General features: G+C 44.0%; 3 protein-coding genes and 2 non-coding genes across 7 annotated transcripts; 2 read left to right on the top strand and 3 right to left on the bottom strand.

The window, feature by feature from the left end:
• Positions 1–210: 210 nt before the first annotated feature.
• Positions 211–7,788, bottom strand: LOC136433242 (protein c-Fos-like). Of its 3 annotated transcripts, none has more exons than XM_066425250.1 (5): positions 7,616–7,788; positions 4,166–4,411; positions 3,700–3,900; positions 1,782–1,889; positions 211–1,468 (listed from the first exon to the last, which is right to left on the bottom strand). In XM_066425250.1, exons 2-5 carry the CDS (start codon positions 4,409–4,411, stop codon positions 1,130–1,132), a joined length of 894 nt encoding a protein of 297 aa, XP_066281347.1. In that variant the 5' UTR covers positions 7,616–7,788; the 3' UTR covers positions 211–1,129. The 3 variants fall into 3 exon arrangements, with proteins under 3 accessions (XP_066281347.1, XP_066281345.1, XP_066281346.1); XM_066425248.1 differs by having other exon boundaries at positions 7,621–7,783; XM_066425249.1 differs by lacking the exon at positions 7,616–7,788 and adding an exon at positions 5,188–6,224.
• On the top strand, positions 2,353–2,424 carry Trnaa-cgc (transfer RNA alanine (anticodon CGC)). The gene has a single exon. It is a non-coding gene; the product is annotated as a tRNA-Ala (tRNA).
• Positions 3,005–3,076, bottom strand: Trnaa-cgc (transfer RNA alanine (anticodon CGC)). The gene has a single exon. It is a non-coding gene; the product is annotated as a tRNA-Ala (tRNA).
• Positions 7,789–12,885: 5,097 nt separating the features above from the next.
• LOC136433239 (fos-related antigen 1-like) lies at positions 12,886–16,574 on the bottom strand. The gene is made up of 3 exons (XM_066425243.1): positions 16,317–16,574; positions 15,109–15,330; positions 12,886–14,499 (listed from the first exon to the last, which is right to left on the bottom strand). Exons 1-3 carry the CDS (start codon positions 16,419–16,421, stop codon positions 13,732–13,734), a joined length of 1,095 nt encoding a protein of 364 aa, XP_066281340.1. The 5' UTR covers positions 16,422–16,574; the 3' UTR covers positions 12,886–13,731.
• A 6,248-nt stretch (positions 16,575–22,822) lies between these two features.
• On the top strand, positions 22,823–27,220 carry LOC136433238 (melatonin receptor type 1B-A-like). The gene is made up of 5 exons (XM_066425242.1): positions 22,823–24,541; positions 25,073–25,239; positions 25,650–25,782; positions 26,024–26,368; positions 26,598–27,220. The coding sequence occupies exons 1-5, from the start codon at positions 24,254–24,256 to the stop codon at positions 26,832–26,834; spliced, it is 1,170 nt and encodes a 389-aa protein (XP_066281339.1). The 5' UTR covers positions 22,823–24,253; the 3' UTR covers positions 26,835–27,220.
• Positions 27,221–27,949: the final 729 nt, after the last annotated feature.

Raw genomic sequence — 27,949 nt, 5'->3', positions numbered from 1 at the left:
GGGGCGCTGATATATCGCCACTGTGCGACAATGTAACGTTATAGATTGGAACTTCTGCCAACATGTTTGTGTATTTGAGTTGTAAATTGATAGACGCTTAGCTTGGACATGTTGGACGGGGCAAATATGAAAGCAACAGTTAGATTCAGAGTTTGTGTACTTTAATTTACATGGTAACAATCGTACAAAGGTAACAAGTTACAAAACATCTTCACGCATACGCATCAGTATATTTACAGAACATCAAATGTTACATATGTTTTTCAGAACTGAGTCACATGGGTATACCTCACGAACAGCCTTTTCTATAGTTGATGCTACAGTATTTACAAACTAACATATATAAAAGTTTACTGAGGTAAAAGACCACAAACATAAACAAAGTGTGCATAGTATATAGACACAAGTGATAAACCAGGACACGTGGCCGAACCGCGCGTGAGATCACGCGCCATTTGGCAGAAACACCCAGGAAGACAGTATATCAGGTTGCCTTTTAGGGAAATGGCCAGAGAGGTGGACTCTCAACCAATCAATGGACATACCTCACATAATGTAGGTAGGAATGTCAAAATGACACGTACAGCTTTGCCATTTTTAACATGCCTTCAATATTCTGTATCGGGAATCTACCTTTATATTCTTCCCAATACTACATATTGCATAATTGGAGTGCATATATACTGTTTCCATTCATACCAATCACACACCACAATAATAGTCATACATGTAATAATAATGATATTCGCAGCTGCCATATATGTACATGTTAAGAGTACTGACTTAAGTAAGATACTGGCTTTGGTTGGAAAGAGGAAAGCTGTTTCAGGTACTTGGATGAAAATTGCGTTCACTAACAAGGAAAATATCTTTATAATGAAATAATAGATGCAGGTTCACTGCAGGGTCAAAACTTATTTTCCTGTACATCGGCAACAGCCTGACTTGTGAGAGTAAAGTATTTACGTGTCAACACAGATGAAGTTTGGTTAGAGTTGGGATCTCTTTATATCTTTACACAGATCATGGAAGTAAAAAACACATGGTTATAGGAGAAATCAGGACAGAGGTGCCAGAACCCAGCAAAGAACGACTAAATAATGCTTGGTAATAATAGCTTCCTAGTGCCTCAGCTCAGGTCAGTGTCGCTGTCACTGTCACTGTCACTATACGCACAGGACAGGTCCACCGGAACTATAGCAGGTGAGGGTGAAGTGTCCTGTCCCCCAGTTCCGGTGGAGTCCCACGAGAGGTCTGAGGAGGAGGACGCGGTGGAGAAGAAGGAGTCCACCATCGCCGCTGTAGGCTTGACGGTTGTTGTGACAGGTGCGCAGGTGGTCGCAGGTGCTTTCATGATGCAGGTGGGACGGTGGAACTGCAGCAGGTAAGCGATCTTCTCCTTCTCTTCTTGTAGCCGGGAGATCTCCGACTTGAGACGCTCGTTATGCGACTCCAGTCGTTCGGACTCCTGTGATAAAAAGGTACAGATTGGCTTTCAGTTGAGTTATATCATTATATTACGTTCCAAAACAAATCACAACCAGGCATTGCTTTGAAAAAAACTTGTGCTGAGCTTTGTATCAAGAAATTCAGGATATGCCACAGCTCGATCAATGACAACATCCGTTTATATTTCAGACTTCATCGGCCAGCCATCAATAGCAACTTTTAAAAAAACTATCTATAGGGATCAGGTCAATTAAGAATTAATCATTATTCGTACAATCTATAGCGGTGCAGCCTAGTATATAAATAAAGTACTACAAAACTGGTTGCCTTACCTCCTGCAGCAGCTCGCCCCGCTCCCTCTTCTTGTTCCTGCACTTGGCGGCGGCGACCCTGTTTCTCTCCCGCCGCACCCTGCGCCGTTCCTCCTCCTCTGGGGAAATCTGGGGAGACAGGAGAAAGTCGGTGTCATTCTGAGTTGACCAGATATCAATATGATGTACAGATTACGAAATTACTGCTGGACGTAAGGAGGTTAGTTCCAAAAGTTCTTTGCAAAAGTAGCGGCCATGAAAACTTTGAATGCCCAAATCAATATTTCAAAAAGCGTATTGTACGTGATTCGCCCCTAAAAACTTTCACACACTCGAATTCAATTTTATTTCACTATAACGTTACACATGTTTATTTTTGCATTTATTTTGTCTGTTTTGCTAAAGATTCTGCACAATACTGATGTGCTTACCGCGAGTACCTTCCGGCATTGTATTGCAAGAGCAGTGCAGAGAAAACTCAATAGATTACGCCAATACAGCGCAATATGATTAGCATATCGGAGAACCCAGAAATTGTGAATTATAAATGAATATATATATATTATGTATTTTCCATCTTGTGTAACACATGGGGGATGTAGCTCAGAGGTAGAGCGCTCGCTTCGCGTGTGAGAGGCCCCGGGTTCAATCCCCGGCATCTCCAAAATCATTTTTGACTTCAAAACTTCAAAACTTCCTTCAAGTTTTTGTCAATGAATCGTTTCTGCGGGACAATACAAGCTTGTTGTAAGTTGTTGCGCACGGCATAACGACGATTTGGTGCGCTGTGGATTATTGATTCCTGGTATTCCCTATGGTTCACGAGAAAGACCCAAACACTCTCCCTCCAGATGTATGTTTTGTTTGGGTACGCGGGACCCCACCCTCTGGAGACTTTGTATCCCCGCCAGTCGGATAGTCGTGTTTTCTTCTTCTAATGGCAGCCATATATGCGTCATTTGTCTCAAAGTGACAATATGAAGTGACCGGAGCTATACGATTTGCTTCAAATCGATCAATGGATATTAACAGAAACTGCAACCACTGCGCATGCCGCTAGAATGAATAAATCGCCTTATGCGCTTAGTTTAGCATATTTAACCTCCTTGGTTTAGCCTACTAGTATTTCCAAGACAATGAAAATACTGCAATTACGAGGGTAGAAAAAGCCTGTGCTAAATAAGATGTATAACAGGACTAAAATCCTCATAATCAGACGGGAAACAAAAGATTAAAAACTACACTGGAGATGCCGGGGATTGAACCCGGGGCCTCTCACATGCGAAGCGAGCGCTCTACCTCTGAGCTACATCCCCACCTGTCACGGCGCGGGCGAATCAACGGCATATAGCGCTGCATGACCTAATTTCAGCCGCGCGCGCGCGTTATCGGGGTTTCTCCAATGCCGCAATTGTTCTGGCTATTGACGCTTGTTCTACGCTAGTACGACATATTTGTTCCCATTGACATCAGTATTTCTCTCAATAATTGATTTGTTTCAGATCGCCGTCTATGATGACGGAGAATCCGTCCCATATTGGGAAGCCGCGACGCCGGGTAATTTTGAAACATTTTCTTTTTTTTCCAAAATCGGCGCAGCAGCAATTTACTTCAATAGCCCTGTCAGACAGAATACGTTTTAGCGTTGGGACGGCTCTAATGAATCATTCTTTCACTACCGCTTTTCGTGGGCGATACGATTTCCACTAACCGCTGCTAAGTAACCGTGGTGCCAAGGCCGGTTGTAAAATGCAGTTCAACGGCGAAACAGTGGTAGCGTTGGTACGAGTGGGCGTGTGCTCACCTTTCGCGGCTTCTTGGCCTTGCTGCTATTAAAGTAAACCGTGGTGCCAAGACCGGTTGTAAAGCGCATGCTAATTTTGCAGAGTACGTTCAGTGCAACACAGTGGTGACGTTGCACGAGTGGGCGTGTGCTCACCTTCCGCGGCTTCTTGGCCTTGCTGCTTTTCTTGATTTCCTCCACGTCCAGCTCGTCCAGCCCGCTGGCCAGGCGTTTGGTCTGGATGGTGTACTTCAGCTCTTCCTTGATGATGGGGGTGAGGCTGCCCTCCCCCAGGGACGACAGGTCGGAGTCGGTGGTGTCCAGGGAGACGTCCGGGACCGTAGCGTCACTGTTGAACTGTCGGGAGACACGGGATTGAATTTTTACTCCGTAAGTTGAGAGGTGACAAGACTAGAAGTAAGAAAGTTTTTTGTTTTATCTCGAAAAAAAAAGACTTTTTATTTCATATTTAAGGGGTTGGGGATTGCGGGGTATCAAGAGCAGCACTATATCACTTCCATGGCCCTTGGGGGCATTGTCGTTAATAGGCCAACTGAAGTATGATACTGCATCAAGAAAGTACGACTATATTTGCACTATCTCTATATTTGCACTATCTCACCTGTGCCATGTTGGCCACTACTAGCGCCTGCGCCTGGCTGGCGTCCATGTTCTGCAGAGCGGTCAGCAGCAGCTCGGCCGCGCTCTTCCCTCCCTGACTGACCACCCCCTCTCCGTCCACCTCAATGAGCTCTTCCTCACACATGGTCTCCATGGTGACTCCCGCCTTCTGTACGTCTACAGCCTGTGTCGTCTCCAACCCTGCAGTCATTTTGTCTGTGGTAGCTTTAAGTGTCGTCTGTATCATCTGTCAATCAAAGAAAAGCATGGGTCAGTATCTCCGTCCTCCCAGAACATGGATTCTTAATTCACCCTACAGCCCACTAAGCTAGGGACCGTCCAGTTTACCTTTGTGTAGAACCTGAGGAACAGGATAGAGATCAGAGTGTATGCGGGAGTTTTCACAGATGACAAGTTGACGTGAAGTAAGGAAGGAGCATACGGACAGAAATCAACAATTAACTGGCTTCAAAATGAGAATCCTAAAACGAGGAAGAATAGATCAACCGACAAGAATGCGCCTCTGATGCGAGTCCAAGGTGATGATGTCGCAACAACCGCCTATGCTTGCGTCAGCAAACGTCAGGTGAAAGTGGACTCACGTTCCGTCTACGCCAGCGTCTGCGTATACGCTAAAAAGCAGAACCCCAAACATGTGCTACAAATACGGAAAAACGCCAACGGTCATGGCAAATGCGTCAATGCAAATAAACATAGAAAAGGCAGTCATTGAAGAAATATACAACTTTCTCCACCGAGCAGCCCGCACGAAGTCTGGAAACGAAATCGGAGAACATTGCATCCACGTGATACCCAAGGATTGTTGGAAGTAAAAATTATTACGGTTTAAGAAACGGCAGATAAAACGTGAAACGAGGGAAAGAGAATAAGTACCAGGCCATCCGAATAGCATTTGATGATTACCATTCAGATGAACATGGAATACAGAAGTTCACATCGACAAGTAGACCTTGAACAAAACATGTCATATCAAGATCTAGAGCAGGCGGTAATTCATCATACATGTTTCTGGTTGTCAAGGCGCCCAGTAGTTCCAAATGCCCTGCTCATGGCTGGATGTGTCGTCTGTGCTCGCTTGCCAAGGACTCTCATGACAGAAGTTCAGAGCAGAGGCAGATAGCGTCTTCATCAAAGTGGTATCGTACTGAGTTGTTGAAAGAAGCACCGGTCCTGCGAGCTTCTCACACGTGTGCGGGCAGAAGAAATGCTGGTTGCATCAGGCGCTCACCTTTTATATTCTGTAAGCCTGTATTCCTTACACGGACGACCTGTCTACATTTTACATTACTCGTGCAATCAAGACACCGGTTTGCATCATAAAACCGACCAAAAACGGTGGAAGCCCGGATTGCCCAACATTCCCCCAGGTACATCGTCCCGTCGTGATTGGCCGGGGCAAAGGTGTGCGGGAGGCGTGGCGCGGGATTGCGAAAGGTCGAGCTGAGGTTGCGCAGTGTTGCATCAGACGGTACAGTCAGCGCGGGGAATCCCGGGACAACAGCCAGCAGACTAGGGCACGCCAAAATCTGCATAAGAATCATCACAGTCATTGGGTTTGCCAGAATTGGTTAACCTCCGACCCCTCTGATGCTCATGTTACTGCAAGTTTAGCATTCAAGTAGTGATCTAAACGCCGATAAGACCGAATGAGTCATGTTGGCTTTAACGACTCAACTGTAACGAACTGAATACGACGACAATGGAAGCCATGGGCCATACTCGGCACGGAGAAGCAACCTGTGTTTGTTTTGACGCCGGTGGGTTGAGTCTATTGTGCGCCAGGCTCACAAATATATGACCGCTAACCGAATACAGTACTAGTATCATTGAACAAGATACTCCGTCCTTGTACACACTTCCTGACACCCACCATAAAGAGTGCTTAACAGATAGTTGGTCGATCAATTAGTTTATGGATTAATGATTGATTGATCAATTGGTTCTCTGAGTAAGTTTGGAAGTAACTACGTTGCCAAGCTGGGGAGAAGTCTGCATACATGATACATTTTGGCGACAAGATCGTCTGGGCGTGTGTGCAGAAGGCTCACAAAAACATACATTTCTTCTTTAGTTCTTAACTCCAGAAGGCATTTCGAATCAGTTACCCCGTAACTATGTACCACATTATTCAGGGTTGATATTGAATACGCCGCTGGCCGCCCGAGTAACGCTCAACTCGAGTCAGGAAAAGCAGATAACCTGAGGGTATGTAACCCTGGCCCGGGCTCTGACGGGCCTGTCTAGCGGGCTGTGATCATCTGGACTCCCAACTGTGACTAGGGAACGGTATAACTGTTCTCCGTTCGACACCAGCCCTCGACAGATGGTACAGTTTCTACAGCACTGGAGGAAAATGTGAGAATCCGAGTATTCTTTGAAAAGGGGACAAACGCCGGTAAGAATCCACCGGCAGGGTCAGGTGTCGGCCGCCTTACGTGCAGCAACAGGCCGCCGATCATTGGAAATGCCCCCAGGGGGACCGCATACCTGAACACCGACTCAGCCCAAGCTTCTTTGTGAACATGTAGTTGAGCACAAACCGGTAACTCCAAGAACAGACTCGATCTGTCTGTTTATGTTACTCAGCTCAGTTGAAGCATTTCTTGGCATTTGTGAAAAACACTAGATATCACCCAGACAGTGGACAACATGACCTTTATATGATGCGAACGGAGTCTTTCTTTGCACACGGTTTGTCACACCATTGCCCTTTCGCCCAGCGCGTCATACTCATTGGTAAATATTTATACATGTACTTCACTTCGACATGGTCGCAAAGTCTAACAACAACACGAGATTAAATCCTAGCATTGACAACGCCCACCTCAAAAGAATCAGAAGTATGCAACTCGGACAATGTACATGTACATGGCTGTAAGAGCAGTTTGCAGACACTACCCGACAGAGACTAAGACCCAGTACAGAAAATAAGTAGTATACAGCAATTGCAATGAGAAAATCCTCAGTTCGGTTGTTAGTACAGTGGGTAGAAGTCAAGGTGGTAAGTCAACGGAAAGCTAGGACTGAGGGGCCGATCCACGCATTTAAAGAAAGCAGACACCGTTATTCCTTGGTTAAAGATAGCGTTTGACCGGCCAGGGCAGTCACATGTGAAGCACTAGACAGGGGCGGGTACCTCAGACCAAGACATGCCGGACAGGGCACGGGCACAGACAGCTGGTAATAACACATGATTTTCTTTGCACAACTAAATGTACTGCGTATCATTTGCCTACCCCAATCGGCTAATGGGAGACAAATTTACAGGTATCCTACTTAGATATACCGTAGGTAGCCACAAGACGTTCAATCAAAGACCATGTGAGAACTCAAACAGGTGTGTTGAGAAGGACAGGAAAATGTGAAATCTAAACTTGAAGAATGTGCAATTCTACAGCTTTCAATACCTAAAGAAAAACATAAAGACTACCTTACGTAAAAGCAAAAGAGCTGTCTTTCCCCTCGTAAGGAGCCGTAGCAGTTCGCCGCACCACCGCCGCTTGTTTTGGTCCGAGGAATGTGTGCGATCGGATCTTCCACGCAAGCCAATCTGACTGGGCACCCCATGTGACGCTTACGTAGGGTATTACACCGGGCTATTTTTAGTAAGTGACGTCTGACCACGTGACCTGCATCGACCAATGGCTTTTTGGGATGACGTTGCATCGGATGATGTAATGCTGTCACGTGACCCCGCACACAGGCAACCCCGCAACCGCCGTTTACTTGTGTTTACCTGACCCCTTTGTGTCTGCGGCAGAACAAAGAAAACGTCACAGGAAGTACAAATACCTTTTGTATGTCTTGCCCCCTGGCACAGAGGTGTGTCTGAAATTGGTGCGATCAACAGTTGTTGTTGGTTGGTGAAAAATAGATATAACATTCTATTTTATACACCCAAAAGGACACTAGAATGATAAAATAGACCAGGTGTAAGACTTCTACCTGTTTGGTTTATACGACTCGAGTGATTTTTCTAGATGCCGGTATTTAACTTCTCTGGAGATCCTATTGACTTAACACGAGCAACAAGTTGTGCCCGAGGAGGGGGTAATGTCTCTCATTTACTCTGAGTCCTCTGACGTGAAATTCATCTGGCGCTACAGGAGTCAATAGGGTTAATCTACAACCGCTACAAGTAACCGGATGTTATTCGAGACCTTATGTCATATATATTGTGGACTAACATGACTAACTTACTGATCACACGCAGATACGCATATACGTGCCTAGCACCAAGGAGGTTTAAAAAGATTTTAAACCTCCTTGGTCAATGAATACGTGTAACAAGTTACAGGTACACGAGCGCATGGTTTCTGTGAAAGGTGGAAAGACATGAGTAGAGTGAGAAAGGAGCCGTATTTCGATACCACACTTTAAAAAACATAAATTGAAAATGTTACATATCTAGCCACAGCTGCAAACATTCTCCACCCCATTCCTACAAAACCGTAGCCTCCCGTCCAACATGTACTTCACAATACAACAGGTGACGTCCCTGGTGTATTTCAGGACCTGAGCCATCTCTAGAAGGACCTAAAGGACGTTGACACCGGATGGATACGTCACAATAAGCTCCTGACCTGTCGTTCATTCAATGTTTTAGAAAGTGGAGCAATTGTATCCCTTTTATGAAAATCTTAAAGTAATATGGAATTATATGACTTTTTTTATTAACGTTACATTTAACTATGTGAAAGGTCATTAGCATCCCTGCACGACGGATCCAGGCTCAGGCAAAGTCAGGTCACCCTAATGTCAACAAACACCCGGGGTGTGTCAACACGGCGTCTGGTGTGACGTGAGCGTTATTATAAGCACGTTACGTTACGTCTCACCGGTGGTCACAAGACGGCCGTGTCAGGTCTTTTCTCGGGTATGAGCTATAAAACGGAGCAAATCAAATATCTTGGTGGAATGGTAGTCGAGACGAGGTTGTTGGAGAGATTATGATTGATAAGTAGACAGACCGTGCATGGATGGAATTAGAGCGGGAGAGTGATAACGTTATACCTCTTGAAAATCTATGGAAATCCAGGAATAGTAAATCTAGTTTAGGATAGTAATGATAAAACTATTATCTTTAGTTTCATATTTTTGCTTATAACGTTTCATGTTGTTTGCTTGTGACGCCCGGCTGCAATGCTGGTTGAGTAACCCTGGACAAGTCTTAACCACGAATTTGCTTTTATACAATGTCATAGATCTAATTACGTTACTAAAATTACGGAAAGAAACAAGAGTTCGGAGACCTCATACCTCCATGAAATATTCAATCAAGCAAATGACTTAACATTTACATAATCTATGCATGGTTATGTACACCTTTAACGAACTTATGGGGTCACAAGTATGAAATTACTATCATTCACCACCTGGATGTATTTGGGCCCTTTAAATTGATTATGCAAATTATGCCCATAATTGGTTTAGCTGGAATGAATGTAATGAATATGGGTCAGAGCCAGAGATCATCAGACACAACGTTCATGAAGTTATGCCGGACACGTACAGGAAATGTTGTCGCTTGTCTTGTGATCCACACGTCCTGTTTGGAACTTTCTACAGGCTATTTTCCCAGCCCGACAGACTTTGGCCAAGGAGGTTTTATCTATATATCTCCTTGCTTTGGCCAAGGACATTATGTCCTTGCTTTGGCAGAGACAAGTCTACGGGGACTTGCGTTTCATCCTAGTTTTCTTTCGAATGTTATGACATGAACTACGTCTGTACAGGGGCACCTGATGCTATCGCTAACCTCCACCGCACCTTCCTACAGGTGTATGGCCATATGGATCGTAGAATCACGGTAAGGTCAATAATACGCCCGCGCCGAAAGTTGCAAATGAACTCCTCTGGTTGCAAAACTTCCCTAGCAAATGGTCTCTCTATAGCTGGCGTAGTAGTCTAGTAGAGACTATGTTATCACCATCTAGCCAATGGTAGCATCGCCACGAACATGTTATTGATTCGTCGAGAGTGGGTTCCCAATCCCAAGATGTGTAGTTATTTATGCCTGGTCCTGCAGTGACTCATAGTGATTCGGCATAAATAAATGGCAAACTGTCACAGCTAATCAACTTGTTGAATGAGTGATTAACCCAGAGGGAAAACCAGTCGAACATGACAGGGCTTACATCACCATGACCTCATCACAGCCGTCTTGTCGCGATATTATCTCACAGCGACATCTGGCGATTATAAAAAGAATCGCTGGTGAGTCTTTGATATATCCTATATAATGTCCTTGGATATATGAAGAGCAAAGAATCGCTGGTGAGTCTTTGATATATCAAGAGCTGAGTGTTGATACTATGCAGTTTGCAACATCGGTACACATCAGGAAGGCATTGGCGGTGTGGAAATCTTAATAATTGGTGAAGTGATTAGAAAACTTTGTAGTATTCGAAATTTTTTGTATGCTTGATAAATAGTTCAGTATGTGTAGCACAATTTCACAAACCGCTGCTGCTAACGTTACACGTGGAACCGTCAAATCACACTTCTCTTGCTTTCACTCACGGATGTCCCCGATAGATAGCTCCTCAGATCTAGAATTTTCAGCATTATAGAAAGAAAGAAAGTAAGAGATGGAGATTATTCCAATATTCTAGCAGGTTCATAAAATGTGATGACAAGAATTAAAAAAATAAAGCTTTTTGATTCATGAAGCTGTGGACCATAATTCAATTATTATATCCCTACATCAATTTAGGCACCTAATTGGCACAAAGCAAGTCATTATCTCAGTAATTGTTGTCCGACTGTAAAATTTGGTTAGGTGGGAAATGTTTCCACATTACGATATGCGAGGTGACATCATTACGTGATGTCAGCCCCAGCAATTTAACGACCGCAACCCTCACAATGACTGCCGCTGATGGAAATGTCGATAATGATTGATGTTGGTCATGGACAATCCTCCGTCTCTCGGACCCAACTTTGACACCGAGTAAGGGTATACCATGAGAGGAATGGATGGTGTAAAACGTGGAAGGAACTAAAACTGTCGACTGAAGTCATAGAAATCGATGTCTTTCCTTCACGTAATGGGACGATGAGAACACCTTTTGTTCAAAGCAATGCAAGGAGGTTATAGGGGTTCAGTTAACGCGATGGATGGAGGGAAGGAAAGACGAATTGATGAAATGAGGGTGATTTCAGTTCATTACAATTTTTACAATTTCTTTGTCAGTTTCTATCAACAATGGCTCTACTCACAACATTCAGCTCATGCCATATGCTGACGTCATGTCTTGTCGAGACCTTGGAGGCTTCGCTGCAGTCTCAGGGGAATGTGGAGTCGATAGAAACTTTATTATGTAATATGACATCAACCCCTGCCTCCCTTGTAAGAAGAACACGACTGCATTTTCACCAGTCAGTATAAACTACAGCAAAGTTTTAGTACCCCCCACGGGGAAGGCATGCATCAGATAGAATTAGCATTGCACGCGAGTCTACCTTCTTCGGCAAGGGTGCACAGGTTTTCTTTTTATCCCTATCTACAGAAAGATCCAGCCTTCAGGCCCCAAAGACAATCATGCCATAATCTGGAAAATTTTCTTGTGAAGAAACATACTGGCCTTAGTTCGTCAGTAACATTTGGATAACCCGGTTGATATACACACTAAATGCTTCGCTACCTCTTTTCCTCAATTACGTTTACAACATATTTAGAAAATAACGTAAAGACTAGTCTCGTCGTAATGGTCATTTATATGAATTTATTTCAGGCTATCCACGACTTTTGGCTAAATGACAAAAAAGTGATCCAGCTGTGCCACCGGTAGTATTCTAAGTGGCCATACTGCAGGTACATGTATCATGTATCGTTAGTGTTGTAGGCCTTATCCTCTTCAAATCATCATTCATATCTGTACTGCGGGACATCTCCCTTGAAATGATACCCAACTACCCTTCCTCAGCCGTCTCTGCAACATCATCGGCACTGATCATGACCAGGAGACGGGCACTGATGTAGAGACGATGACGTAATCGCCTGCCGTAAAATACAGCCAGGTACTACCGTTCTCTGTAGCCATCACTATGTACAAGGGACGAGGGGGGTTGAACCTCATTGCTTAAGGGAACAAAACGTTATGAGTCATTGCAACGTTGAGTGGGCATATCCCCCAAACTGCCCGGTACAGGCTTATCTTGTGCGACGTGACATTTAACATGTTCAAGATATCACATGCCCAGCTGCCCACATCTTCCCTAGTCACCATTGTTAAGGTTCAGGAAGGGTGAATCAGAAACTCGTGCTTTACTTTCTTTTTCCTTTCTGAAGTCAATCGGCACATTCATCCATTTTCATTATGAAACATTTTTATTCAACGGTTCCGTGACACATTCCTGATCCCGCCAATTCGTATTTCCTCCCTCCCTACGGCGCAATGCGGTTGAACCTTCCACCCCATTCTACATTCTGATCTTATACGATATTTCACAAAATTTCAACTAGAATCTACTTTCCCATTGCCAAGGCATGTCATACATAATCATGCCATTTAATTATCAGTGTCAAGCCAACGAATTTTTCTCAAAGATACTGTGATGTCCACTAGAATTGTCCTGAATCTTGTGTGTGGAGATAATATTTTAATCTGTTCTGTTTTAAAGTAATGGCAGGTTTACAAATATCCCTGTCCCCCTATCCCAGCTTAAACTGATTAAGAAAAGCAGAAACACCAAGAGTTTTCAGTCCACTTTTTATTTTATCAAAATATAACACTCTGCATAGACAAAATGCCAGAATAAATAACAAGGTCACATGCTAGATGACATAATATTTAGGTATAAATATCGATGGCAGTACCGTCATACATAATTGAATAAGTTAACAAGTCTCATGAAAATAAATAAATCTGTTTTGCATAATAAAAAGTCAATCACTTGTCTATATGTCAGATTCCTCCACTTCATCATAAAAGCAATAAATATCTAATTGGTATGTATGAGTCATACCACATATTATATGTATACTGACTGCTCATTGTAGGACATAGAAACAATGCCAGGCAATAAAAGTCCTGAATCACACTTTGTTTTTGGTTCACTTATGATTCATCATTAAAGAAGCTCTAAAATGTCCATGTATGGTATTGCACCAAACCCAAAAAGAGAAAGTGACTCGCTGTGAAAGTAGGGCATGAGGCAAGTCCTTCTGACAATTAAGAATGGCCATGGTTAATCCACTTGGCTGTGGACTAGGGAGCCATCTCTGAGTCACCACAGTACAATACTGCCCTGCAGTCCAGCCCTGCACCCTGAGAAGTTCCATGTTACCAGCACACTCCTTCCCTCTGCACACCTGGCAGTATCCGCAGAATTGCTACCATACGACGCTTACAACTCTATTTTGTTGGCCATGCCTGTTGGCCCTCCAATTTTCATTTTACACCTGAAATTCTCTTACAAAATCCTTAAAAAACAAATAGTAGGTCTTTGTACATACAATTTAATACTTTGAACACTGCTTATAGTAAGAATATTCCAACAACAGTATTACTACGTCTTTTTAAGTCTTTAAGTGCTGGATAATCACAAAGAAATCCATCTCGGTGAGGTAGCCTCAGGCGTGCTGTCGCTGGCAGAACCTGAGCTGGACCGTTGGACCTGCTGGGCACAGGCCTGTCCCGAGGTGGGGAAGGGAAGGTCCAACGTCTCCGTCACATGGGGATAGTTGAAGAGGGTGGTTGTCATGGAGGAGGGCGTTATTGCCATGGTGAAGGGCGTTGTTGCAATGGTGAAGGGGTTGGGCTCCGCGAACACTCCATCCATGTTTGGGATGGTGGGCGTGGTCAGAGTTGCTGACGTGGTGAAGGTGTCAAAGTCACTGGAAGCCGTCACAATGGTGGGCGTGTCCAGGGACGACATGAAGGACTCTAGAGTGGTGACCATGTTGGGCGTGGTGAGCGTGGGCGTGGTCAGGGCGCAGGTGGTGATGCTGGGGGTGTTGAGACTGGGGGAGGTGGTGATGGCAGTCAGGGGGAGGGTCAGGTTAGCGGGTTTGGGGGAGACGGACTTGCGGCCAGGGCTGCCGGAGGGGGTGATTGTGCTGTCAGAGTCGGAGTCTGTGCGTATCTTCTTGCAGGCAGGCTTGTGTGCCTGGAGGATGAAATTTAACTGCTCCTTCTGAGCCATCAGACTCGCAATCTCAGCCTCCAGCCCGGCCTTCTCCTCCTCCAGGTCTTCAGTTTGTGCGATCAGCTCTTCGGTAAGGTCACGGCGGCGGTTACGGCATTTTGCTGCAGCCTGCTTGTTCCTCTCACGTCGCACACGGCGCTTCTCACGCTCATCAAATGGCAGCTGCAAAGTGAGGAAAAACAATTTAGTGACATATTCTCAGTTGATGGAACAGACAATCAAGAAAAAGATATGAGTTTCTATCTGTCATAAGATTAGTTTTAGTCAAGTCCCAGGAAATTCTTTAAGCCATCAGGTATTGACACAATAAGCAGGGACTTCCTGTACCAGGCTATTTGTCTGTTGTGATATGTACAATTACACCCCCCTGTGGTTCCCTCAGCTGACCTGGCACAGGAAGTGGTGGGTGGGGAGGGGGGTGCTTCTCTGTCCCCAATGGGGGTCAAATCTGGCACATTCAATTCAAATGCCCACACGTCAACAGGAAGTCGATTTTGACACACAGGAAATGGAATATGGGTGAGTGACCTTACAGGAGGTCGTTGACATACGGTTTTGAATGGATGAGTGGAATTTTATAGTATGGAAGTTTCAAACTTTCGATGTTCTTTGGGGAGTATTGCTGGACAATTCTGTTGAACACTTGAAAATGGACAGCTTTTGTTGTAATTTTTTTCAATGTCGTATTAGAGACCTAGACTTGCTACTCTATGCCTTGAACTGTAAGTGATTGTAATGCTTAACTTTGTGTATTAAAGGTAATCAACCCACCTCATGATCTGGGACGCGTCTCCGGCGGCGTGCTGCGGCGTCCAGCAACACTTTGATCTCTGGGCTGCCTGCCATGTTGACTGCGTTAGTGAAAGCCGCAGGAGTGGCAGAGTTGGAGATGGCGTTGGAGGTTGTAACCATCCACTGCATGGTTGGGTCTGATGCAGCGTTGGCCAGTGTGTTCAGGTTGGATGTAAACTCGTTCCCAGATCCAGCAAAGTCCTGTTGAAATGAGAGGAAAGGTTGTTAGCCTTGCTTATATATGTGTGTACACACACCTACATACTGTTGTCTATGACATATCCTGTCTCATGTATCCCTGGCCTGGAAAAGTTCAGTGACAACAAGGAAAGCCCCTCCCCTTCCTCTACTTCATAATAGTTGTAACATTATACATGTACCTAGGTGAAAGTTCTGACAGTCGCCTGCAGCTGATATACTGTATCGATATCGGCCTGGCTGTGCTCTCTACTTTAATATATGGCACATCATCGCTGCACGTGTGTCTTTGTATTTCCTCTGTTCCATAATGTTCCTGTTCCGGAATTCTTAAAAAAAGCCAAATTCCGTAACGTCATGATTTCGTCACACCCTTTCCTATCGCTCAAGCTTCTCCAACTTCCTAAAAGTACCTACGTCACATAAACTGTTTATCATGTCAACACCACCGTAACTTTTATTATTTGAAGGAAATTAGTTTGTTCCTATGTATAGAAAATTGTGTGACGTACTGAAATGAACGGATGATATGACGCTTTTTCCTATTTTGATATCTGGCGATATTGTTGAGGCATGCCACACGTGTGCTATAAACAGTGATCACAGTTACGCAATCAGTGGGAGGGGGGCGCCTTGCTCGTGGCGCAGCAATATTACTGATTTACGTAGTTCATCGCGATCAAATAGATGAAAATTCTTGTAGAAATTTCGTAACACTGCTAATAAGTTTTACAATATTTTTTGAAAAGCAAGAATGCCCCACGAGACTAAAGACTGTGAACATGGTAACTTACAACTGTCAGCGTGTCGTATGTTTACTACGCTATCTATCCGAGTCGTAGCTAGTGTTACATAGCGCCAAAAAAATCGTGTGGTTTGACATCGAAGAAAAAAAATTATGTGATGACAAAGTGTCAGATTTTTGCTGACATATACAGTACAAAGTTGGGCGTGTCACGAACAGACACGGGAGAAACAAGCGAACGTACCTGGCTTGCTGTTGTAGCCATGGACGAACAGCTATCGTCGGACATCATAGACGCGGGGCTGCAGTGGCCCGACCCGTCCAGCTCTCCGATCAGCTTGCCGTACATTTCCGAGAAAGTCAGGGTAATCGTGGTGTCCAGAGAACTTCCGTACACTGTGGGGTCAAGTAGGCGGTACCAAGCTTCCGGTGTCTTGTGGTTTTACCGTGAGTTGGTGGGCAGTGTGTTCTCCGTGAGTCACTCGTTTGAAATGAGGAGTGGGGAAGCCCTGCATATAAGTTATACAGCGAGTACTCCATGACGTCACTGACGTCATGGTTTAAAAATAGCCAGGCCCAAATAAGGTGTGGTGGTCCTGTGATTGGTCACGTGCAATGACGTACGAGAATGTTCTAGATTACCAAGACTGAATCACCCCTCGCGATCGATATGCGGCCTGCTGTGGCGGCAAACCTCAACTCTCCTCATTTTGATAATTTATTTTGTTGTTTTGATGACTCAGACCCTCCAAAGAAGGTAGTAATGTGCTATTCAGACTTACAACTTGTCCCCGTCCATGCCCTCACTTCTAGACTGATTCTGATCTAGTAATCGATTCTTCTAAGTGTTGTTTTAGCTCTGACGTCAATCACCATGGGGCGTGACGTAGATGTTTACCGTTTATTTGCTGCTACCTTGGCACCGGCCGTGGTGTGTATTGTTCTCAGTACCCTCAGGCAAGAATAGATACGTGTGGATTTCATTACGTAAAAACATAGATACAATTGTTGTATACGTTTGTTGGGGTGGGGTTGGGTGGAGATACACTCCCCAAATAAGCAAATTATTGTCGAATCATGACCATATATGTACATACCCGACCGGGCATCTCTGCGCAGCTAATAAGATATTCTACGCGCGAAAACTCCAACGAGATTCCATCAGCCAATGGTGGCAGATATTCAAAGCACTGTACTAAATATTTAATTCTATTAATTTCGAGCTTCGCTTCTTGGAAACCGGCGCTGAGCCGGAGCCATATGTCCCGGTGACGCGCTATGGTCCTGATGAATTGTGCAGGAGGCTTCCCGGAAGCCGGGGTTGTGACTGGCCATCATAATTCCTTATCGGGTAAAAGAGGAGGCTGCCCTTCATAACTCATTCAACTGTCACATTTATTGTTGATTCTGCAATCAAGGTAGGAATGCAACTCATATTAGACCATATTATCCTAGTGCATGGCATGTACTAGGATAATATGGTCTAATATGAGTTACCAGTTTGTCCCAAATTTATATCTGACACTACTGGGGTATTAAAGAAAGGCGTGAAGAAAGATCGTGTGCATGTCTAACGGTTGATTGCAAAGAACTGTAAAGGCATCGAGGCTTAGTCTGTTTCGAGTCGCTGCATAATTTGGCCTGGTTATAACCTTGCAACGTAATGCTATAGGTAGAGTCTGCATCATACCGCTATTTTTATGCTCTGACCAAGGAGCTGTGATAATATAGCACGTATATTTATGCATTTCTAAGCTTTGTCATTCATTCTACCTAGCCTATTAGCCTAGGTTTTTGTTACAGAGAAACGTTAGAGTAGAGTATAGTCTTCGGTTAGGTGTACTTGGCAAGCTATAACGTTTGACAGTTGACAGTGAAATCATGGCGTCGAGAGAGAGACGATATAATAGGCTTTCTTTGTTTACCTTTACGGAAGGGAAATACTGTATTGTTTTTGCTCCGTTTTTCCAAACAAATAAGGTCAATGACCTGGACCAGAAGGCTATCACCATGGTTACTGGTAAAGTAGCAGATATCCTGTGGTGTTAGGTTACATAATGTAGCAAGTAGCAAGATGACTGTAGGTAGCCTCGTATCCAAACCTATTGGATTGCGGAGAGGACACTCGGGAACTATAAAAGGTTTGGATACCAGGCTAAACTGGAAGGACTGGTCACCATATAACGTTGGGTAACATAAATTCGCGGGGTACTTAAATTCGCGATTTTTTGAAACGGCGTATTTTAGGGATATGTGCTAGATGCAAAATCAGTTATAACACCAGCAGTGCAAACCGGATAGACTAACGTATTCAGAACACTGGCTGAAAAGCTTCGATAGCCATGCATTAGAAGTTGGCGACGTCAAAAACTCTCCTTCCCTTATTGACAGAGTCTGGGGGCTTCGTGGGATAAACACACTACACGCTTGTTCGTTGGTTTATAAGACAAATGTCACAACCGCTTCCTGCTATTAAAACACAATTATTTACAAGACAACTTATTACAATCTCTTTTGCTAACCTGCAACTGGATTCTAAGTGTACGGACCAATCATCAAAACTCCTCTTTGTTGCTACAACCTACGGCACGGTTATTTTCCCGCCGCCATATCATTACCCAGAATCCTGTTGTCAAGCAGACGATAAAGGTTTGTGAGGAACACTTTTTTGTCTAAATGTTGCGTGTGATAGTGGACTGAGGACGATATTTTCCTCAAAGTTTGCTCCTAACACAACAAGGAACACATGGACATAGAAGTATTACCATTGCTACGGCATCCAGCTAATTTGCCATGAATAATGTACACGTCGCCATGACGGTGAATGTCGACTTTGTCTGTCTTTGAGTGACGTTCTACCGACTCAACACACGGGTTGTTCCCGGAGGCCTGATGTGTGCGGTACGGCCGTTTTTTCGTGTATTTTTTTTACTTGGACACGTCTATATCCATAGCACTCTCCTCAAGCCAAGGATGGAACGAATAGCTGCTGTATAAAATGTAATTAGCGGTAAGATATTCAAGACGAATCTTCTCTCCCGAATTAATGTTCACACCTGTCCGACAGCACCGTCATTGTGCGTGCGGCGGACGTTAGTTTCAAGTTGAAATATTATGGTGCCAGCACGACTAGAGACAAAATCTACCATATACATGATTAGTGCAAAGATAGTACATGATACTGACAGAATAATAGAAAAAAAGGATGGTTTATTGTTCTGCTAGATTGATTTCAGTCAACCATTATCGTAAAAATCCCGAATTTATGTTACCCAACGTTACATGTACATGTTACTTGTAACAGTAACATGAAGGTATGAATGTGTTTGAGTAAGAATAAACAGAGCACTAGTTTGTTAGGCTAGACCACGTGAAGCTAAACATTATGTATTTGCTTGCCTTTCTAGTAATTTTTGCTGTGCCAATAAACTTAATAAATAGTATACATTGGTTTCTTTGTCTGCACCCCCTCCCAAAGTATGTAAGAATGGATGCTGCTCTGACACAGGTTGACGTGTCTTTTGAACTGAATCATGGCGGAAAGCTAGGTAGCGGATCAAAGTCTCCAAGGAGTCTATATATAGACCTCCTTGCTGTTTCACTGTTTTGATACTCAGCCCTCTGCTTCCATGTTATGTATGGTCATCGCGGTTTGTAAATTTTGAATTTATTTGAAGATGATCTGCTAATAACTAAATAGTCTTTCTAATCATAGTCTTCCGAGACTGGACTGCCAAAGAAAGAATGAAAGAAGAAAGATCTGCTAGAGACTCGAATTGGCCATATATTATATAAACAAGCTAACATTTCTGTGCAGCTTTCGCAAAGCTACATTACTAAGTGTGGAACACCCGAGTCAGTCACACATCTTGAAAGATGCAGATCCGATCTTCCATGTCTTCCTTGCCGAAAACAATATGTAGGACCATGTGATTTATCGGTCCATCGGGCTCTCACCGATCAAGGGGCAACAGTATTTATTGCTGTCGTCTGTGTACGTGGTTGTGGTGGCCCTCTGCGGCTGCGCAGGTAACGTCACATTTTGGCAATGGGTGGGGTTCCGGAGTCCCAGGACATGCAGGATGTCCACTTCCGTACAAACATCGACAGGTTCCCCCAAAACATAACAGAAGGCTCAGAAATCAGGTTGTCAGGAAGAACATCCTAGCTTGCCCGTCCTTACGAATACCTGGTAAGCACGTGCTTGCGTCTTTGAGAAGGGCGGATCCGATGTTTCCTTCGAAAACACCTCTCGACCCATTTTAACAATGTCTATGTCATATATTCTGTGAAGCAGTCCAAAGTCGTTCAAATAAAGAAATTAGGCCGATGTGAAAATGGAGAACCGATCACCTTGGCGACGGCACGTCGGCATAACCTGGGATTTGCACAATTGGATTTATTAGGGCCTACCATTTTCGACATTTCCTATCATGTTCAGCAAATCATAGTCTCCTGTATTATAAATATGGCAGCTTTCTGTAATAACGTTTGTAGTTGTTGGGATATTCGGCGTTTGATGAAAAAGTACTAGTGTATGAATCTGTTGGATTTTCCAAATTCCCCGTGTGATACCTGATATCTTTTATATTTCATTGGTTTCTTTACTATTAGCTCCCGTGCCCTGCTCCCGTCTGTCTATGTTTTATGACCTTGGTACGGCAGGTACCATTACTAGTAACTTTAATGGTACCATACCTACTCTTGATCCTACGTATTAATAAATTACAATGAACCGCTTCTACAGTATGCTGAAAATGTGTTTTTATTCTTCTTCAGCTCTTCTCCAGGTGCGTATGGGGGAGGAAACTGATGAGACATGTATAGAGGCGGGTTAGTTTTAAATTTGAAATCTTAAACATAAGCACAGGGACAACGAGGTGACGCACCCACGTTAACGCACGGGTCAGTTACCCACTACCAAACTAAACATCACTGAAATTGTACGTTAACACCGAACTGTAAGCTGTCACTGCATTTTTATTTCATTTGTTCAAACTATCATATATTTATAGAATATATAGTGATGATGTAGACCTAGTATTTGCAAGCTGTTCGTTTTACGCGGAACGTCTTTGTTAGGCAATATGTGATCGTGTTTTTCAAATGAAAATTGTGTCAATAAAGATATTCATTCGTCCATCCTTCACTTTGCTCCTTCAATAAAAGCTATGTCGATGTTGTACTCTTGACGTCTAAAGATATCTGACCGATTAAGATACACATATGTTGATATTGTTAATGTTCTTTAGTAAATATGAAAGAAAAGATGGAAGTTGAGACCTTGGCACCTGTTAGTAACCTCCCAATATTATACAGCAAAGACAAGGCTGAACTTTATAGACTGATACAAGCTATGTTTCCTTACTTCATATGCCTACGTAATACAGAGTAATACACATTTATATTACTAATGAGTTAAGATGAACCTTTGATTATGAAACACTTGCTCTTATATGTTTACCATTACAAAGAAGCGAGAAGAAGCCGAATTCAGTTAGCCTAAGTTATAATCCTTGTAGTAACTTGACAATGTATACATATATCTGTAAACTATTCTTTTGTTGTGACCTGCACTAAACCCAGTGGGTATATTATGTACAATAAAGGTCTTCATTCAATATTTCCTTTGAGATCATTTGTTTGTCCCGTTCTGCTGCCATCGCGTTGTCACACTTCTGTAGGTGAGTTGTGTGCAGGGGAGGACATACATTCAACAGGAGTAATGTTTGTAATACTGTTTCACAGGGATAGGCTGAATGCTGAATAAAAGAAAAACCTGAACATGAATGTTAGGTCTTCCGGTGTCCGTGGGCGGGACGCAGGCCACACCCTGGATTGTTGACCAGTGCTGTGGGTGTTGTTAGAGAAAAGCTCTTTACCTCCCGGATTTGATGGTGGTACTTCAAACAAGACTCCTGGCCAGCTGCATACTTCAATAAACCTCGCATAAAGACCGCCACCCACAACTTCCCATGTTTGGTCTCCGATTGATTGTTCTGTCTTCAAATCACAATGGCCAGCTAATAGTTATGAATACCCAACGTGTTTCGAAATGATCTCTCTTGATCACTAAATCATAACTGTAGAACCAATTACGCATCACAGAAAACACCTTCAATGCGGAACGCCTGGAATCTGAACGGTGCAGTCACATGTTGCTACGCACAGTACAGGGGGTCAATGGACTGGAGTTGTAGGACATTCACCCATCATCTGTGTGGGCCACAGCTTCCTGGTTCCTGAGTAAAGGACAATGAACTGTTGTGACTGCCACTCACACGCGCGTGACCCTTCCATTTCCGGTCACGTTTGTGTGACCACACAGGTGAACCACAATAACACGGAACTAGTGCGAAGTCACTCTGAACCAAAGGGCCATCTCAGGCCACGGGCGGCTAGCCGGCTAAAACAGGAAGTCGTCTCAAGCAGGGATTTTCCCTACAATTCCGACGACTAAGGGGTTTTAACAACCAAGGTTACCAGACAACTTTTACTTTCATTGAAATAATCGGATCACAATGTACTACCTGAAGTCATGAATGATGTTCTCGGCTCTTCTCGAATATACTGCTGGACGTCCACTCCGATTGCAACTATGCCCTGCTATGTGACCTATTCCTAGTCTTTTCCTGAAATGAAAGTTTCTTGTTATGTTATCCCTCCCCCTAAAATCTAGAAAACGCATCCAGTGGCGCAAAAGGGTGATATTGAAAGACTCTTGATAAAAAATTCCGTTCGGGGACCTACAAACGGAAATAAACAATCGTAAGCTATGTGGCAATGAAAATAAGCATCGTAACATAACAATTAGAAAAGTACAACGAAAGAAGAATAAAAACTTGTCATGAAGTTTCCCTATAAATACGGTAAGAAATTTGGAACGCATGTGTCCAATGTGTGAAATTTCTAGAAGTAAAAGAACGTTGCTAGATGCTGTATAGCATTAGGATAAGTAACGCCCTCGTGCGAAACTAAGATGTGTATGCAGCTGACGAAGGCGTTAGTTACGTTCAAGAGCAGGGTTCAACATTCGCCAGGCTGCCTTTTGTCTAAAGCCGCGCCCCCAAGGACGTCATAACATGGTGGTACCAGCCGCGGTTGCTGCTGTGTACGCAGAAGTACCAACGTAATCACTCGTGACGTCAGAGCTACTGGTGTGTATCGGTTGCCAAGCAGTGGCTTAGGGCTAAACGTACCAGTCTAATTACCGAGAACCAACATGGCAAGCATGCATGACAAATAAGGAACCGACCTTTACAACGAATAGGGTACATTTAACAACATGAAGCATGTTTTAGAAGCAAAACTTTGTTGAAAATGATTGATAAAACTTGTATGTCGTTTTCAATGCCATTACATGTCAAAACCTAACTTTTTGTGAGTGAGTTCTTTGTTTTGAAGTGACTGTAACAAATCACGCCGGCCTTTGGACGGCAGAAATCTTTATGTCAACAAGCGGCTTGGTACCGTCCCGTTTGGGGAGGGGGGTAGAGGTCCAAAGTGCAAATAGAAATGGCGAAGGAAAGTAACTTTTGAACAAGAAGTTACTCTCGCTGCGTCTGGAGGTCAAGTCTAACAGTGGTCCCATTGTGGGCTGAGAATCCGGCTGGTGAGTCTTTGAAAGATATCATCTACCGACAGACAGACAAGTTGCGACTGTTTACGTCTCTTTCAGGAGGGAGTAGTCAGACTAGATATTCCACAGATTACAGACAACAGGTGGTTGTTTCTCCAACTATCGTCCAGGTCATCCGAGACGAATTCCTCACGGCGCCTGGATACATTCTATTGTTCACTGGAAACTACAATCTCGGCTCAGTTGACGTCCTTACAAAAACAGATGTTTTTGTCGTGCTCCTGTGAGTTCTTCTAGTTCCACAAGTGTCGTGTTCACCAATCCACCATCATCGACTAACATCGATGGACACCGCAGTATGAAGAGCATTTTGAACACTTTGTTACCGTCAATGATGGTGCTCGATCCTCCAGTATAGCTTCTCTGCACATAGAAGTTTGAATACTAATAACGGTTATGTTTAGATCCTAAGTAACGGATGCAAAAGAACACTGTATTGGTCACTGAACACTGTATTTGTAGGCACCATTACTGTATTGTATAATTTCTTCCAAGACATTTCAAGGGGAAACTACTAAAAGGAAGAAGACAGGACAATCACAATGTCAGCGACTGCCACAAGTCTGGCGGTTGGCTCCATCCTCAGTGTGGTCGCCCTGGCTGCCCTCGTTGGAAACGTCCTCCTGCTTGTGGTGTTCGGGCGGTCTCGTCGCCTGCACACCTACTCCCCTGCCACCTGCTTCATCGCTAACATGGCGGTGGTGCATATCCTGGCCGTGCTGCTGTGTAACGTCCCCACCATAGCGGCGGCACTGTCCGGAGACTGGGCCATAGGACAGGCCATGTGTATGGTGCAGACATTCTTCCGAACGCTGGTATTGTTTTTGCAGGTTTGTGGACCCTTTATTTTTCTTAGCCGATCTAGTCCGCTTACATTTTGGGAGTTCACTGATGCCCATGCCAAACAGTGAAACATAGATGTGTATAACTATGCAAACGTTAGTCCTACAGTAGTTCTATTGTGTCAGGTAAAAAATTAGATACAAACTGCAGGTTTGTGGAAAGGTGTTATTCAATACTGCAACAATGATGACAACGTAAAGACAGATTCTTATACTCGTTAGCGTATCTTTGAGTTTGCGATCCTTTTTTCAACGTAGTTATTGGGTGATCAATCTGATAATGTGCTCATAGACCTGCTTTTATTCATAATCTGGTACTCCATTCGATCCTCCGGCACCAAGACGCTACTACTGTACCGGCCCTTGCTCATGAGGAATAGATAACACACTGATGTCTTCGTCTTCATGCCAGGTGTCGCAGTGAACCTGGCAATGTCACCTTCCTTCCATACTTTTTTATTTCTCTTCATACAACCTGTCATCAACCTGTCAAATAACGTATATTCAAACTTACCCCAGGCCCACACGCTGTCCGTCCTAGCCTTTGAGCGGTACCTGCGGATTTGCCGCCCGCTGAAGCACGAGGAGGTGTTTAGCGGCACGGTGGTCATCATCATCCTGACAGGCCTGTGGTTCTGCGACACCATCATCGCGCTCAACCCGTTCTACGGCTGGGGGAAGATCATGTAAGGCGGCTACTATTTCTTAGTGAGACGTCATGTTCTATTAATTTGATCACAGCAAATCACTGGTGGAAAATTTCAACGGAAAGATGTGATGAGTACATGTACTAGTATCCCCCACCCAATATCTGCTTGAGGAAAATGCCACATTATCTAATAGTCAAGGAAGAATGCAGAAACATTTCGGTGGTCTGTCAGGCACAGTAGACGTCAAATTGCTTCCAAAATGACGCCATCCACCTAAGAGTCACAAAAATACCAGTTTAATACCTACAGTATTACCTTGTCAAATCAAACTTGTGCTATGATATCAAGGTGTACTGGCTAGCACAAAATGGAGACTTTGATTCAGTACCTCTTTTATTCCGATATTGTATTTCAAAGAGCACTATATCTACTGCCGTCATTCCCAGGTACCACCAGGACGGGTACGTCTGTGACCTGGACTGGGTGAAGTCGGAGTCGCTCCTGATCTTCACCACGCTGGTGGCTCTGGTGGTCCCCCTGGCGGCCTCCGCGGCCTGCTTCATCGCCATACTCAGAAAGGTAAGTTGTCACGTCTCTGCAAGGACAATCTAAACCTCCTTGGTCTCTGTGAGAACGAAACCTAAGGAAAGTTACATGTGTAAAACGATGTCGCCCATTCCTCCCACTTACCCACGCTGTGACTGTGAGAGAGAGGGGGGAGCAGAGAGCGAGAGAGAGGAGATGGGAGATGGAGAGAGGGAATGGGGAGGAAAGGGAAAGAGACTACTCCTCTTATGAGTACTTGATTTATCGCCCTCAGGTATTGAGGCTGCGGAAGAGGGTCTCACCTGACTCTTCTGCCGAAGACGAGTCCCCCAGCCTGCAGCAGGAGGAGGAACAAGCTAACAACAACCAGGAGACTTACGCCGAGAAACTCCGGCGCCAGGAGTACCGGCTCCAGAGACTCTTACAAACTCACGAGATGGGTACCGGTTCTAAGCCTGTAGCGGAGAAAATACCACAAGACATCAAGGGGAAAGGCAAGGAGGGGCAGTCTGAGTCGGACAGTGAGTTTGAAGACCTGCCCCCTCCCCGCACGGAGATGGAACATTCCAGGAGGGAAGCCGAGTTGCGAGCATGGAAAATGCGACACCGGCCCAGAGAGGTTAGTCAGAGCCAAGTTGTGAGTATAAAACTGGCTGAATGTACCTCGCCGTTTATAAATCTGGTCCATTGGATACACAACTGAACGATTTTACGTATTCAACTTATCAGAGATGACAGAAAGAAAATCTAACAGTACTAGGTATAACAAAATAAAATCATTGGAAATACTAATAGCCATTATTGTTATGTTGCAGTTTCAATACAAGTGATTGCCCTTTGTTTTTCAGGTCGCCCTGGCAAAGACAACGCTATTGCTAGGCGTGGCTTTTCTCATCTGTTGGTTTCCATACTTCGTGGTGACATATGTGGAGTCCTACGCATTAGTGAACACCGCAGCCGGGACCCTGATCGCCCTGGTGCTGGTGCACCTCAGTACAGCTGTGAACCCCTACCTCTGCTTACTGCATAGTCACAAGTATAGGCGACACTGCAGAAGGACTCTGAGCTGCAAGAGGGCGCTATAGACAGCGGTGGTGTGTAGTGTCACAGTATTTCAAGCCTGTCAATGCTCGATAGATCAATTTCTGTCCTGTATATACTAATCTATACTGTAATGAAGTTTCTATAAGCTACCCACCGAAGCATGTCTGGCTCAGTACCTTCCCCTAGAAGGAACATTTCCTTTGCGTTTATTTGTGTGCTGAAGAAGATGGAAGGAATGCAGTGCAGATATTCGGTATGTTGGAGCTCACTCTGGGGATCTTAATGGCTTCCTTTGGAGCTGTGGATTCGGTGTTTGTAGTGTGAGATGTTTGTTATGTTGAAAAAAGGGAAATACTAGTACAGAAACCTTATTATTTCTCTGTTGATTTGCCTTGACAATAAAGGAAACGCTCCGTTGCACCGGCAATCGTGTCCACTGAATGATTTACTGCTATCAGATGTTTGCTACTGTAATAGGATAGGATGTACTACTTTCTGTCAAGCTTGATGAGTTGAAGATGAATTAAACCTACCAGGCATATTCATAACTCCTTCTCTTCCTCTATAGACCTTCTAGCTTCTAAGGCATCATTTTGGAACCAAATTTATATCGGTTAGGTAACGGGGCAACAAGATTTACAGCGTCTGATTTTTTGTCAAACTAAAATTTTAGAGAAAAGAAATGATATTCGATTGACCAACGAAATCTAGGTTCTGGTACAGGGTCATGTAAAGTTAACGTTTAATCTTTGTTTTATTCGCCTTTCTATGTCACACACAGATAGCTACTATTATTGCAACTTGCCAACCACAATAAAGATGATGATATAAAACAAATTTCAAAAGTAGGCCTGACTTATAAGCACGAGCTGAAAAAAAGTGAATAAGTATACAAACTGATAGAGATAACTCTTGAAATAAATTTGCCTACGCATGCATACAGATTCTTTTCGAAACTCGAAAACTCAAGTTTCCACCTCTCTCTGGTTGTGTGCGTTTTGTCTCTTGACGCAAAAGCAGCACGGCCAGGCTTCGACTTGTTAAGTGTGAGAGCGCTGTCACTTAAAAGTTATCCCACCATATATTATCACATTTCCTGTACATTTATAACCCCCGCTATGCATGCCACTGGGTCACATTTCCAAACCGGCTTTCA

This window comes from Branchiostoma lanceolatum, chromosome 4 (assembly GCF_035083965.1).
Source record: "Branchiostoma lanceolatum isolate klBraLanc5 chromosome 4, klBraLanc5.hap2, whole genome shotgun sequence".
Taxonomy (NCBI): Eukaryota; Metazoa; Chordata; class Leptocardii; order Amphioxiformes; family Branchiostomatidae; genus Branchiostoma; species Branchiostoma lanceolatum.
Note: the sequence above shows the minus strand (reverse complement) of the source record. Positions and strands in the feature narration are given on the sequence as shown.

Excerpts from the sequence above, each read along its gene's own strand:
- LOC136433242 (XM_066425248.1), bottom strand. The coding sequence starts at position 7,752 with ATGGGGTGCCCAGTCAGATTGGCTTGCGTGGAAGATCCGATCGCACAC. Across the intron at positions 4,412-7,620 it reads GACAGCTCTTTTGCTTTTAC|ATGATACAGACGACACTTAA; the intron begins GTAAGGTAGTCT and ends TTTGATTGACAG. Across the intron at positions 1,469-1,781 it reads GGGGCGAGCTGCTGCAGGAG|GAGTCCGAACGACTGGAGTC; the intron begins GTAAGGCAACCA and ends TTTTTATCACAG.
- LOC136433239 (XM_066425243.1), bottom strand. The coding sequence starts at position 16,421 with ATGTACGGCAAGCTGATCGGAGAGCTGGACGGGTCGGGCCACTGCAGC. Across the intron at positions 15,331-16,316 it reads TGGCTACAACAGCAAGCCAG|GACTTTGCTGGATCTGGGAA; the intron begins GTACGTTCGCTT and ends TCATTTCAACAG. Across the intron at positions 14,500-15,108 it reads GACGCGTCCCAGATCATGAG|CTGCCATTTGATGAGCGTGA; the intron begins GTGGGTTGATTA and ends CTCACTTTGCAG.
- LOC136433238 (XM_066425242.1), top strand. The coding sequence starts at position 24,254 with ATGTCAGCGACTGCCACAAGTCTGGCGGTTGGCTCCATCCTCAGTGTG. Across the intron at positions 24,542-25,072 it reads CGCTGGTATTGTTTTTGCAG|GCCCACACGCTGTCCGTCCT; the intron begins GTTTGTGGACCC and ends AACTTACCCCAG. Across the intron at positions 25,783-26,023 it reads TCATCGCCATACTCAGAAAG|GTATTGAGGCTGCGGAAGAG; the intron begins GTAAGTTGTCAC and ends TATCGCCCTCAG.